This window comes from Hyperolius riggenbachi, chromosome 3, assembly GCF_040937935.1.
Source record: "Hyperolius riggenbachi isolate aHypRig1 chromosome 3, aHypRig1.pri, whole genome shotgun sequence".
NCBI classification, from domain to species: domain Eukaryota; kingdom Metazoa; phylum Chordata; class Amphibia; order Anura; family Hyperoliidae; genus Hyperolius; species Hyperolius riggenbachi.
The window spans coordinates 3,993,684-4,010,277 of record NC_090648.1 but is presented as its reverse complement, the minus strand read 5'-3'; the positions used below and the strand labels follow the sequence as shown (position 1 = coordinate 4,010,277).

The 16,594-nt window shown below is 51.3% G+C and overlaps 1 protein-coding gene across 8 annotated transcripts in view; it reads right to left on the bottom strand.

The window, feature by feature from the left end:
- Positions 1–16,594, bottom strand: part of DLG4 (discs large MAGUK scaffold protein 4) — a 508,272-nt gene that overhangs the window by 73,022 nt on the left and 418,656 nt on the right. For all 8 annotated transcript variants that reach the window (XM_068273811.1, XM_068273814.1, XM_068273812.1 and 5 more), the window contains 3 exons: positions 15,851–16,021; positions 15,231–15,261; positions 6,466–6,493 (listed from right to left, as the gene is read on the bottom strand). In XM_068273811.1, the coding sequence (XP_068129912.1) occupies positions 6,466–6,493; positions 15,231–15,261; positions 15,851–16,021 (230 nt within the window). The remainder of the gene's footprint in view (positions 1–6,465; positions 6,494–15,230; positions 15,262–15,850; positions 16,022–16,594) is intronic.

Below are 16,594 nucleotides of genomic sequence, written 5' to 3'. Positions count from 1 at the left end.
CACATGATCCACAGCCCACCATACAACCAACGTCACATGATCCACAGCCCACCATACAACCCACGTCACATGATCCACAGTCCACCATACAACCCACGTCACACGATCCACAGCGCATCATACAACCCACGTCACATGATCCACAGCCCACCATACAACCCACGTCACATGATCCACAGCCCACCATACAACTCATGTCACATGATCCACAGCCCACCATACAACCCACGTCACATGATCCACGGCCCACCATACAACCCACGTCACATGATCCACAGCCCACCATACAACCCACGTCACATGATCCACAGCCCACCATACAAACCTTGTCACATGATCCACAGCCCACCATACAACCCACGTCACATGATCCACAGCGCATCATACAACGCACGTCTCATGATCCACAGCCCACCATACAAACCTTGTCCCATAATCCACAGCCCACCATACAACCCACGTCACATGATCCACAGCCCACCATACAACCCACGTCACATGATCCACAGCCCACCATACAACCCATGTCACATGATCCACAGCCCACCATACAACCCACGTCACATGATCCACAGCGCATCATACAACCCACGTCACATGATCCACAGCCCACCATACAACCCACGTCACACGATCCACAGCGCATCATACAACCCACGTCACATGATCCACAGCCCACCATACAACGAACGTCACATGATCCACAGCCCACCATACAACCCACGTCACATGATCCACAGCCCACCATACAACCCACGTCACATGATCCACAGCCCACCATACAACCCACGTCTCATGATCCACAGCCCACCATACAACCCACGTCACATGATCCACAGCCCACCATACAACCCACGTCACATGATCCACAGCGCATCATACCAACGCACGTCTCATGATCCACAGCCCACCATACAAACCTTGTCCCATAATCCACAGCCCACCATACAACCCACGTCACATGATCCACAGCTCACCATACAACCCATGTCACATGATCCACAGCCCACCATACAACCCACGTCACATGATCCACAGCCCACCATACAACCAACGTCACTTGATCCACAGCCCATCATACAACCCACATCACATGATCCACAGCCCATCATACAACCCACGTCACATGATCCACAGCCCACCATACAACCAACGTCACATGAACCACAGCACACCATACAACCCACGTCACATGATCCACAGCCCACCATACAAACCATGTCACATGATCCACAGCCCACCATACAACCCACGTCACATGATCCACAGCCCACCATACAACCCACGTCACATGATCCACAGCCCACCATACAACCAACGTCACATGATCCACAGCCCACCATACAACCCACGTCACACGATCCACAGCGCATCATACAACCCACGTCACATGATCCACAGCCCACCATACAACCCACGTCACATGATCCACAGCCCACCATACAACCCACGTCACATGATCCACAGCCCACCATACAACCCACGTCACATGATCCACAGCCCACCATACAACCCACGTCACATGATCCACAGCCCACCATACAACCCACGTCACATGATCCACAGCCCACCATACAACCCACGTCACATGATCCACAGCCCACCATACAAACCACGTCACATGATCCACAGCCCACCATACAACCTAGGTCACATGATCCACAGCCCACCATACAACCCACGTCACATGATCCATAGCCCACCATACAACCCACGTCACATGATCCACAGCCCACCATACAACCCACCTCACATGATCCACAGCCCACCATACAACCCACGTCACATGATCCATAGCCCACCATACAACCCACGTCACATGATCCACAGCCCACCATACAACCCACCTCACATGATCCACAGCCCACCATACAACCCACGTCACATGATCCATAGCCCACCATACAACCCACGTCACATGATCCACAGCCCACCATACAACCCACGTCACATGATCCACAGCCCACCATACAACCCACGTCACATGATCCACAGCCCATCATACAACCCACGTCACATGATCCACAGCTCACTACACAACCCACGTCACATGATCCACAGCCCACCATACAACCCACGTCACATCATCCACAGCCCACCATACAACCCACGTCACATGATCCACAGCCCACCATACAACCCACGTCACATGATCCACAGCCCACCATACAACCCACCTCACATGATCCACAGCCCACCATACAACCCACCTCACATGATCCATAGCCCACCATACAACTCATGTCACATGATCCACAGCCCACCATACAACCCACGTCACATGATCCACAGCCCATCATACAACCCACGTCACATGATCCACAGCTCACTACACAACCCACGTCACATGATCCACAGCCCACCATACAACCCACGTCACATCATCCACAGCCCACCATACAACCCACGTCACATGATCCACAGCCCACCATACAACCCACGTCACATGATCCACAGCCCACCATACAACCCACGACACATGATCCACAGCCCACTATACAACCCACGTCACATGATCCACAGCCCACCATACAACCCACGTCACATGATCCACAGCCCATCATACAACCAACGTCACATGAACCACAGCACACCATACAACCAACGTCACATGATCCACAGCCCACCATACAACCCACGTCACATGATCCACAGCCCACCATACAACCCACGTCACACGATCCACAGCCCACCATACAACCCACATCACATGATCCACAGCCCACCATACAACCCACGTCACATGATCCACAGCCCATCATACAACCAACGTCACATGATCCACAGCCCATCATACAACCCAGATCACATGATCCACAGCCCACCATACAACCAACGTCACATGAACCACAGCACACCATACAACCCACGTCACATGATCCACAGCCCACCATACAACCCACGTCACATGATCCACAGCCCACCATACAACCCACGTCACATGATCCACAGCCCACCATACAACCCACGTCACATGATCCACAGCCCACCATACAACCAACGACACATGATCCACAGCCCACCATACAACCCACGTCACATGATCCACAGCCCACCATACAACCCACCTCACATGATCCACAGCCCACCATACAACCCACGTCACATGATCCACAGCCCATCATACAACCCACGTCACATGATCCACAGCCCAACATACAACCCACCTCACATGATCCACAGCCCACCATACAACCCACGTCACATGATCCACAGCCCATCATACAACCCACCTCACATGATCCACAGCGCATCATACAACCCACGTCACATGATCCACAGCCCACCATACAACCCACGTCACATGATCCACAGCCCACCATACAACCTATGTCATATGATCCACAGCCCACCATACAACTCACGTCACATGATCCACAGCCCACCATACAACCCACCTCACATGATCCACAGCCCATCATACAACCCATGTCACATAATCCACAGCCCACCATACAAACCACGTCACATGATCCACAGCCCATCATACAACCCACGTCACATGATTCACAGTCTACCATACAACCCACGTCACATGATCCACAGCCCATTATACAACCCACGTCACATGATCCACAGCCCATCATACAACCCATGTCACATGATCCACAGCCCACCATACAACCCATGTCACATGATCCACAGCCCACCATAGAACCCATGTCACATGATCCACAGCCCACCATACAACCCACGTCACATGATCCACAGCCCACCATACAACCCACGTCACATGATCCACAGCCCACCATACAACCCACGTCACATGATCCACAGCCCACCACACAACCCACGTCACATGATCAACAGCCCGCCATACAACCCACGTCACATGATCCACAGCCCACCACACAACCCACGTCACATGATCCACAGCCCACCATACAACCCACGTCACATGATCCACAGCCCACCATACAACCCACGTATCATGATCCACAGCCCACCATACAACCCACGTCACATGATCCACAGCCCACCATACAACCCACGTCACATGATCCACAGCCCATCATACAACCCGCGTCACATGATCCACAGCCCACCATACAACCCATGTCACATGATCCACAGCCCACCATACAACCCACGTCACATGATCCACAGCCCACCATACAACCCACGTCACATGATCCACAGCCCACCATACAACCCACGTCACATGATCCACAGCCCACCATACAACCCACGTCACATGATCCACAGCCCACCATACAACCCACCTCACATGATCCACAGCCCACCATACAACCCACGTCACATGATCCACAGCCCACCATACAACCAACGTCACATGATCCACAGCCCACCATACAACCCACGTCACATGATCCACAGCCCACCATACAACCCACGTATCATGATCCACAGCCCACCATACAACCCACGTCACATGATCCACAGCCCACCATACAACCCACGTCACATGATCCACAGCCCACCATACAACCCACGTCACATGATCCACAGCCCATCATACAACCTACGTCACATGATCCACAGCCCACCATACAACCCACGTCACATAATCCACAGCCCACCATACAACCCACGTCACATGATCCACAGCCCATCATACAACCCACGTCACATGATCCACAGCCCACCATACAACCCACGTCACATGATCCACAGCCCATCATACAACCCACCTCACATGATCCACAGTCCACCATACAACCCACGTCACATGATCCACAGCCCACCATACAACCCACGTCACATGATCCACAGCCCACCATACAACACATCTCACATGATCCACAGCCCACCATACAACCCACGTCACATGATCCACAGCCCACCATACAACCCACGTCACATGATCCACAGCCCACCATACAACCCACGTCACATGATCCACAGCCCACCATACAACCCACGTCACATGATCCACAGCCCACCATACAACCCACGTCACATGATCCACAGCCTATCATACAACCCACGTCACATGATCCACAGCCCACCATACAACCCACGTCACATGATCCACAGCCCGCCATACAACCCACGTCACATGATCCATAGCCCACCATACAACCCACGTCACATGATCCACAGCCCACCATACAACCCACGTCACATGATCCACAGCTCACCATACAACCCACGTCACATGATCCACAGCCCACCATACAACCCACGTCACATGATCCATAGCCCACCATACAACCCACGTCACATGATCCATAGCCCACCATACAACCCACGTCACATGATCCACAGCCCACCATACAACCCACGTCACATGATCCACAGCCCACCATACAACCCACGTCACATGATCCATAGCCCACCATACAACCCACGTCACATGATCCACAGCCCACCATACAACCTATGTCACATGATCCACAGCCCACCATACAACCTATGTCACATGATCCACAGCCCACCATACAACCCACGTCACATGATCCACAGCCCACCATACAACCCACGTCACATGATCCACAGCCCACCATACAACCCACGTCACATGATCCACAGCCCGCCATACAACCCACGTCACATGATCCACAGCCCATCATACAACCAACGTCACATGATCCACAGCCCATCATACAACCCACGTCACATGATCCACAGCCCACCATACAACCCACGTCACATGATCCACAGCCCACCATACAACCCACGTCACATGATCCATAGCCCACCATACAACCCACGTCACATGATCCACAGCCCACCATACAACCTATGTCACATGATCCACAGCCCACCATACAACCTATGTCACATGATCCACAGCCCACCATACAACCCACGTCACATGATCCACAGCCCACCATACAACCCACGTCACATGATCCACAGCCCACCATACAACCCACGTCACATGATCCACAGCCCAGCATACAACTCATGTCACATGATCCACAGCCCACCATACAACCCACGTCACATGATCCACAGCCCACCATACAACCCACGTCACATGATCCACAGCCCACCATACAACCAACGTCACATGATCCACAGCCCGCCATACAACCCACGTCACATGATCCACAGCCCACCATACAACTCATGTCACATGATCCACAGCCCACCATACAACCCACCTCACATGATCCACAGCCCACCATACAACTCATGTCACATGATCCACAGCCCATCATACAACCCACGTCACATGATCCACAGCCCACTATACAACCCACGTCACATGATCCACAGCCCATCATACAACCCACGTCACATGATCCACAGCCCACCATACAACCCACTGAGTAGTACATAACACGTCACATGATCCACACCACGCCCTGCACACCACTATATTGCACAACACATCACGTGATCCACAACCTACAATTTACGGAGAAAGGAGAAGATGTGGCACAGGAGGACTGATAGCTGGGATGATGGGAGCGTATAAGCGGTTAGTATGGAGGATCGGCATGGAGTGGGGGATGGGGGGGGGGGGCACCAGGTTAGTGCACAGGAGATACATACTCTGGGAACCTGTTGTGCTGCTTCGGTCCTGTGCAGCGGAGGAGAGAATCGGAAAGGCAGAGTCAGTCACACAAACAGACAGAGGTCAGAAAGAGGACCTGTCACCTCACATTCACAACAACACAAGTGTGAGGGCCTTATCACACACGGGAACATCTCGGTGTACACTACACTAGGGGGAGGCCATAGTGACTGATGGAGAGACCAGTGTACACTACACTAGGAGGAGGCCATAGTGACTGATGGAGAGACCAGAGTACACTACACTAGAGGAGGCCATAGTGACTGATGGAGAGACCAGTGTACACTACACTAGGGGGAGGCCATAGTGACTGATGGAGAGACCAGTGTACACTACACTAGGAGGGGGCCATAGTGACTGATGGAGAGACCAGAGTACACTACACTAGAGGAGGCCATAGTGACTGATGGAGAGACCAGTGTACACTACACTAGAGGAGGCCATAGTGACTGATGGAGAGACCAGTGTACACTACACTAGGAGGAGGCCATAGTGACTGATGGAGAGACCAGTGTACACTACACTAGGGGGAGGCCATAGTGACTGATGGAGAGACCAGTGTACACTACACTAGGGGGAGGCCATAGTGACTGATGGAGAGACCAGTGTACACTACACTAGGAGGGGGCCATAGTGACTGATGGAGAGACCAGTGTACACTACACTAGGAGGGGGCCATAGTGACTGATGGAGAGACCAGTGTACACTACACTAGGAGGAGGCCATAGTGACTGATGGAGAGACCAGTGTACACTACACTAGGGGGAGGCCATAGTGACTGATGGAGAGACCAGAGTATACTACATTAGGAGGAGGCCATAGTGACTGATGGAGAGACCAGTGTACACTACACTAGGGAGAGACCAGTGTACACTACACTAGGAGGAGGCCATAGTGACTGATGGAGAGACCAGTGTACACTACACTAGAGGATGCCATAGTGACTGATGGAGAGACCAGTGTACACTACACTAGATGGAGGCCATAGTAACTGATGGAGAGACCAGTGTACACTACACTAGAGGGAGGCCATAGTGACTGATGGAGAGACCAGTGTACACTACACTAGGGGGAGGCCATAGTGACTGATGGAGAGACCAGAGTACACTACACTAGGGGGAGGCCATAGTGACTGATGGAGAGACCAGTGTACACTACACTAGGGGGAGGCCATAGTGACTGATGGAGAGACCAGAGTACACTACACTAGGAGGAGGCCATAGTGACTGATGGAGAGGCCAGTGTACACTACACTAGGAGGAGGCCATAGTGACTGATGGAGAGACCAGTGTACACTACACTAGAGGGAGGCCATAGTGACTGATGGAGAGACCAGAGTACACTACACTAGAGGGAGGCCATAGTGACTGATGGAGAGACCAGTGTACACTACACTAGGGGGAGGCCATAGTGACTGATGGAGAGACCAGTGTACACTACACTAGAGGATGCCATAGTGACTGATGGAGAGACCAGTGTACACTACACTAGAGGGAGGCCATAGTAACTGATGGAGAGACCAGTGTACACTACACTAGAGGGAGGCCATAGTGACTGATGGAGAGACCAGAGTACACTACACTAGAGGGAGGCCATAGTGACTGATGGAGAGACCAGTGTACACTACACTAGGGGGAGGCCATAGTGACTGATGGAGAGACCAGTGTACACTACACTAGAGGATGCCATAGTGACTGATGGAGAGACCAGTGTACACTACACTAGAGGGAGGCCATAGTGACTGATGGAGAGGCCAGTGTACACTACACTAGAGGGAGGCCATAGTGACTGATGGAGAGACCAGTGTATACTACACTAGGGGGAGGCCATAGTGACTGATGGAGAGACCAGTGTACACTACACTAGGGGGAGGCCATAGTGACTGATGGAGAGACCAGAGTACACTACACTAGGGGGAGGCCATAGTGACTGATGGAGAGACCAGTGTACACTACACTAGGGGGAGGCCATAGTGACTGATGGAGAGACCAGTGTACACTACACTAGGAGGAGGCCATAGTGACTGATGGAGAGACCAGTGTACACTACACTAGAGGGAGGCCATAGTGACTGATGGAGAGACCAGAGTACACTACACTAGGGGGAGGCCATAGTGACTGATGGAGAGACCAGTGTACACTACACTAGAGGAGGCCATAGTGACTGATGGAGAGGCCAGTGTACACTACACTAGGGGGAGGCCATAGTAACTGATGGAGAGGCCAGTGTACACTACACTAGGGGGAGGCCATAGTGACTGATGGAGAGACCAGTGTACACTACACTAGAGGGAGGCCATAGTGACTGATGGAGAGACCAGAGTACACTACACTAGAGGGAGGCCATAGTGACTGATGGAGAGACCAGTGTACACTACACTAGGGGGAAGCCATAGTGACTGATGGAGAGACCAGTGTACACTACACTAGGGGGAAGCCATAGTGACTGATGGAGAGACCAGTGTACACTACACTAGAGGATGCCATAGTGACTGATGGAGAGACCAGAGTACACTACACTAGGGGGAGGCCATAGTGACTGATGGAGAGACCAGTGTACACTACACTAGAGGGAGGCCATAGTGACTGATGGAGAGACCAGAGTACACTACACTAGAGGGAGGCCATAGTGACTGATGGAGAGACCAGTGTACACTACACTAGGGGGAGGCCATAGTGACTGATGGAGAGACCAGAGTACACTACACTAGGGGGAGGCCATAGTGACTGATGGAGAGACCAGTGTACACTACACTAGGGGGAGGCCATAGTGACTGATGGAGAGACCAGAGTACACTACACTAGGAGGAGGCCATAGTGACTGATGGAGAGACCAGTGTACAATACACTAGAGGGAGGCCATAGTGACTGATGGAGAGGCCAGTGTACACTACACTAGGGGGAGGCCATAGTGACTGATGGAGAGACCAGAGTACACTACACTAGGAGGAGGCCATAGTGACTGATGGAGAGACCAGTGTACACTACACTAGGGGGAGGCCATAGTGACTGATGGAGAGACCAGTGTACACTACACTAGGAGGAGGCCATAGTGACTGATGGAGAGGCCAGTGTACACTACATTAGGAGGAGGCCATAGTGACTGATGGAGAGACCAGTGTACACTACACTAGGGGGAGGCCATAGTGACTGATGGAGAGGCCAGTGTACACTACACTAGGGGGAGGCCATAGTGACTGATGGAGAGACCAGTGTACACTACACTAGGAGGAGGCCATAGTGACTGATGGAGAGGCCAGTGTACACTACATTAGGAGGAGGCCATAGTGACTGATGGAGAGACCAGTGTACACTACACTAGGGGGAGGCCATAGTGACTGATGGAGAGGCCAGTGTACACTACACTAGGGGGAGGCCATAGTGACTGATGGAGAGACCAGTGTACACTACACTAGGAGTAGGCCATAGTGACTGATGGAGAGACCAGAGTACACTACACTAGGAGGAGGCCATAGTGACTGATGGAGAGGCCAGTATACACTACACTAGGAGGTGGCCATAGTGACTGATGGAGAGGCCAGTGTACACTACACTAGGGGGAGGCCATAGTGACTGATGGAGAGACCAGTGTACACTACACTAGAGGAGGCCATAGTGACTGATGGAGAGGCCAGTGTACACTACACTAGGGGGAGGCCATAGTGACTGATGGAGAGACCAGTGTACACTACACTAGAGGGTGGCCATAGTGACTGATGGAGAGACCATTGTACACTACACTAGGAGGAGGCCATAGTGACTGATGGAGAGACCAGTGTACACTACACTAGGAGGAGGCCATAGTGACTGATGGAGAGGCCAGTGTACACTACATTAGGAGGAGGCCATAGTGACTGATGGAGAGACCAGTGTACACTACACTAGAGGGAGGTCATAGTGACTGATGGAGAGGCCAGTGTACACTACACTAGGAGGAGGCCATAGTGACTGATGGAGAGACCAGTGTACACTACACTAGAGGAGGCCATAGTGACTGATGGAGAGGCCAGTGTACACTACACTAGGAGGAGGCCATAGTGACTGATGGAGAGACCAGTGTACACTACACTAGGGGGAGGCCATAGTGACTGATGGAGAGGCCAGTGTACACTACACTAGGAGGAGGCCATAGTGACTGATGGAGAGACCAGTGTACACTACACTAGGGGGAGGCCATAGTGACTGATGGAGAGACCAGTGTACACTACACTAGGGGGAGGCCATAGTGACTGATGGAGAGACCAGTGTACACTACACTAGGATGAGGCCATAGTGACTGATGGAGAGACCAGTGTATACTACATTAGGAGGAGGCCATAGTGACTGATGGAGAGACCAGTGTACACTACACTAGAGGAGGCCATAGTGACTGATGGAGAGGCCAGTGTACCCTACACTAGGGGAAGGCCATAGTGACTGATGGAGAGACCAGTATACACTACACTAGAGGGAGGCCATAGTGACTGATGGAGAGGCCAGTGTACACTACAGTAGGAGGAGGCCATAGTGACTGATGAAGAGACCAGTGTACACTACACTAGGAGGAGGCCATAGTGACTGATGGAGAGACCAGTGTACACTACACTAGGAGGAGGCCATAGTGACTGATGGAGAGACCAGTATACACTACACTAGGAGGTGGCCATAGTGACTGATGGAGAGACCAGTGTACACTACACTAGGAGGAGGCCATAGTGACTGATGGAGAGACCAGTGTACACTACACTAGGAGGACGCCATAGTGACTGATGGAGAGACCAGTGTACAATACACTAGGGGGAGGCCATAGTGACTGATGGAGAGACCAGTGTACACTACACTAGGAGGAGGCCATAGTGACTGATGGAGAGGCCAGTGTACACTACACTAGGAGGAGGCCATAGTGACTGATGGAGAGGCCAGTGTACACTACACTAGGAGGAGGCCATAGTGACTGATGGAGAGACCAGTGTACACTACACTAGGAGGAGGCCATAGTGACTGATGGAGAGACCAGTGTACACTACACTAGGAGGAGGCCATAGTAACTGATGGAGAGGCCAGTGTACACTACACTAGGAGGAGGCCATAGTGACTGATGGAGAGGCCAGTGTACACTACACTAGGAGGAGGCCATAGTGACTGATGGAGAGACCAGTATACACTACACTAGGAGGAGGCCATAGTGACTGATGGAGAGGCCAGTGTACACTACACTAGGAGGAGGCCATAGTGACTGATGGAGAGACCAGTGTACACGACACTAGGAGAAGGCCATAGTGACTGATGGAGAGGCCAGTGTACACTACACTAGGAGGAGGCCATAGTGACTGATGGAGAGACCAGTGTACACTACACTAGAGGAGGCCATAGTGACTGATGGAGAGACCAGTGTACACTACACTAGGAGGAGGCCATAGTGACTGATGGAGAGACCAGTGTACACTACACTAGGAGGGGGCCATAGTGACTGATGGAGAGACCAGTGTTCACTATACTATGAGGAGGCCATAGTGACTGATGGAGAGACCAGTGTACACTACACTAGGAGGAGGCCATAGTGACTGATGGAGAGTCCAGTGTACACTACACTAGAGGAGGCCATAGTGACTGATGAGAGACCAGTATACACTACACTAGGAGGTGGCCATAGTGACTGATGGAGAGGCCAGTGTACACTACACTAGGGGGAGGCCATAGTGACTGATGGAGAGACCAGTATACACTACACTAGAGGGAGGCCATAGTGACTGATGGAGAGGCCAGTGTACACTACACTAGGGGGAGGCCATAGTGACTGATGGAGAGACCAGTATACACTACACTAGAGGGAGGCCATAGTGACTGATGGAGAGACCAGTGTACACTACACTAGAGGAGGCCATAGTGACTGATGGAGAGACCAGTATACACTACACTAGGAGGTTGCCATAGTGACTGATGGAGAGGCCAGTGTACACTACACTAGGGGGAGGCCATAGTGACTGATGGAGAGACCAGTATACACTACACTAGAGGAGGCCATAGTGACTGATGGAGGGACCAGTGTACACTACACTAGGAGGTGGCCATAGTGACTGATGGAGAGACCAGTATACACTACACTAGGAGGTGGCCATAGAGACTGATGGAGAGGCCAGTGTACACTACACTAGGAAGCCATAGTGACTGATAGAGAGACCAGTGTACACTACACTAGGAGGGGGCAATAGTGACTGATGGAGAGGCCAGTGTACACTACACTAGGGAGAGACCAGTATACACTACACTAGGGAGAGACCAGTGTACACTACACTAGGGAGAGACCAGTATAAACTACAATAGGAGGAGGCCATAGTGACTGATGGAAAGGCCAGTGTACACTACACAAGGAGGAGGCCATAGTGACTGATGGAGAGACCAGTATACACTACACTAGGGAGAGACCAGTGTACACTACACTAGGGAGAGACCAGTATACACTACAATAGGGAGAGACCAGTGTACACTACACTAGGGAGAGACCAGTGTACACTACACTAGGGAGAGACCAATATACACTACACCAGGGAGAGGCCAGTGTACACTACACTAGGGAGAGACCAGTGTACACTACACTAGGGAGAGACCAGTGTACACTACACTAGGAGGAGGCCATAGTGACTGATGGAGAGAGCAGTATACACTACACTAGGGAGAGACCAGTGTACACTACACTAGGGAGAGACCCGTGTACACTACACTCGGGAGAGACCAGTATACACTACACTAGGGAGAGACCAGTGTACGCTACACTAGGGAGAGACCAGTATACACTACACTAGGGAGAGACCAGTGTACACTACACTTGGGAGAGACCAGTGTACACTACACTAGGGAGAGACCAGTGTACACTACACTAGGAGGAGGCCATAGTGACTGATGGAGAGAGCAGTATACACTACACTAGAGGAGGCCATAGTGACTGATGGAGAGACCAGTGTACACTACACTAGGAGGTGGCCATAGTGACTGATGGAGAGACCAGTATACACTACACTAGGAGGTGGCCATAGTGACTGATGGAGAGGCCAGTGTACACTACACTAGGAAGCCATAGTGACTGATAGAGAGACCAGTGTACACTACACTAGAGGAGGCCATAGTGACTGATGGAGAGACCAGTGTACACTACACTAGGAGGTAGCCATAGTGACTGATGGAGAGACCAGTATACACTACACTAGGAGGTGGCCATAGTGACTGATGGAGAGGCCAGTGTACACTACACTAGGAAGCCATAGTGACTGATAGAGAGACCAGTGTACACTACACTAGGAGGGGGCAATAGTGACTGATGGAGAGGCCAGTGTACACTACACTAGGGAGAGACCAGTATACACTACACTAGGGAGAGACCAGTGTACACTACACTAGGGAGAGACCAGTATACACTACAATAGGAGGAGGCCATAGTGACTGATGGAAAGGCCAGTGTACACTACACAAGGAGGAGGCCATAGTGACTGATGGAGAGACCAGTATACACTACACTAGGGAGAGACCAGTGTACACTACACTAGGGAGAGACCAGTATACACTACACTAGGGAGAGACCAGTGTACACTACACTAGGGAGAGACCAGTGTACACTACACTAGGGAGAGACCAATATACACTACACCAGGGAGAGGCCAGTGTACACTACACTAGGGAGAGACCAGTGTACACTACACTAGGGAGAGACCAGTGTACACTACACTAGGAGGAGGCCATAGTGACTGATGGAGAGAGCAGTATACACTACACTAGGGAGAGACCAGTGTACACTACACTAGGGAGAGACCAGTGTACGCTACACTAGGGAGAGACCAGTATACACTACACTAGGGAGAGACCAGTGTACACTACACTTGGGAGAGACCAGTGTACACTACACTAGGGAGAGACCAGTATACACTACACTAGGGAGAGACCAGTGTACACTACACTAGGGAGAGACCAGTGTACACTACACTATGGAGAGACCAGTGTACACTACACTAGGGAGAGACCAGTGTACACTACACTAGGGAGAGACCAGTGTACGCTACACTAGGGAGAGACCAGTGTACACTACACTAGGGAGAGACCAGTATACACTACACTAGGGAGAGACCAGTATACACTACACTAGGGAGAGACCAGTGTACGCTACACTAGGGAGAGACCAGTGTACACTACACTAGGGAGAGACCAGTGTACGCTACACTAGGGAGAGACCAGTGTACACTACACTAGGGAGAGACCAGTGTACACTACACTAGGGAGAGACCAGTATACACTACAATAGGAGGAGGCCATAGTGACTGATGGAAAGGCCAGTGTACACTACACTAGGAGGAGGCCATAGTGACTGATGGAGAGACCAGTATACACTACACTAGGGAGAGACCAGTGTACACTACACTAGGGAGAGACCAGTGTACACTACACTAGGGAGAGACCAGTATACACTACACTAGGGAGAGACCAGTGTACACTACACTAAGGAGAGACCAGTATACACTACACTAGGGAGAGACCAGTGTACACTACACTAGGAGGAGGCCATAGTGACTGATGGAGAGACCAGTATACACTACACTAGGGAGAGACCAGTGTACACTACACTCGGGAGAGACCAGTATACACTACACTAGGGAGAGACCAGTGTACGCTACACTAGGGAGAGACCAGTGTACACTACACTAGGGAGAGACCAGTATACACTACACTAGGGGGAGAGCAGCAAAAGCATCATCAATAAAATATTGGCAAAGTCTTACCTTTAACCGCGACCACTCCCGCCTCTCCACCCTGCCGAAGTAAAAGCACCGCCATGTTTATTCCAGTACAAGCAGCTCACATCACATAGAATCATCTACTTTACAGCAATTCACCACTGTGTGCGGGGTGGGGGGGGGGGGGTAGTACCCAGAGACAGGACCCCCGTGGTGCTGCAGCAATTCACCGTTGTGTACGGGGGGGGGGGGGAGTACCCAGAGACAGGACCCCCGTGGTGCACCTGACCACCAAGAACCCAACCCCATGACATTTCCTCACATTTCATGTCCATGAACCCCAAGACATTGCATCATGTTCCATGTACCTGAACCCCAAGACATTTCCTCACATTTCATATTCATGAACCCCAAGACATTACCACACATTATTGTTATACCTGAACCCCAAGACATTGCCTCATGTTTTATTTCCTAGCACTCCCAGGTACAGCCTCACATGCTTTCTCCTTGGAGAAAATTCTACGCAAATCCTTTATATTGAAAATTCTTCAGTAGTCGGGTGAGCACACATCTGAAGCTTGGAAATAACTCACACTCCATCTCCTCAGAAGCATAACTTGCCCTTCATGTGTGTAGGACACTATGAAATGCCCCAGTCTCACCTTCGTTTACTGGGGATGAAGCCAATCTCTTCGCCCTCAGGTTGGACACGCCGCGCTTGCCACCATTCCTCATCTGTGGCATCCAAAACCTGCAGCACATCTCCAAACTTGAAGCTTAAGGCCTGACTGAGGAAGCCACAGTCCCGCGTCTTGTCATAGTCGAAAAGCGCCCTATATGGGGACATCAAAACATCAATGAGGAGGATGGAGAGGAAGACACAACATATATAGAGGGCTCTTACTCTAGTGTGTGCAGATCATTCATACTTTATACTCGGGGTGCACAGGACATACACTTGTCTGACACACACTACACACTTAGGATGAAGGGAGGATGAAGATATGATGGCATGATGGGATGGAGAGATGATGGATGGAGAGATGATGGGATAAAGGGATGGAGAGATGATGGATGGAGAGATGATGGGATGAAGGGATGGAGAGATGATGGAATAAAGGGATGGAGAGATGATGGGATGGAGAGATGATGGAATTAAGGGATGGAGAGATGGGATGGGGAGATTATGGAATGATGGGATGGAGAGATGATGGGATGGAGAGATGATGGAATGAAGGGATATAGAGATGATGGAATGATGGGATGGAGAGATGGGATGGGGAGATTATGTAATGATGGGATGGAGAGATGATGGAATGATGGGATAGAGAGATGATGGAATGAAGGGATAGAAATATGATGGAATGAAGGGATGGAGAGATGATGGAATGATGGGATGGAGAGAT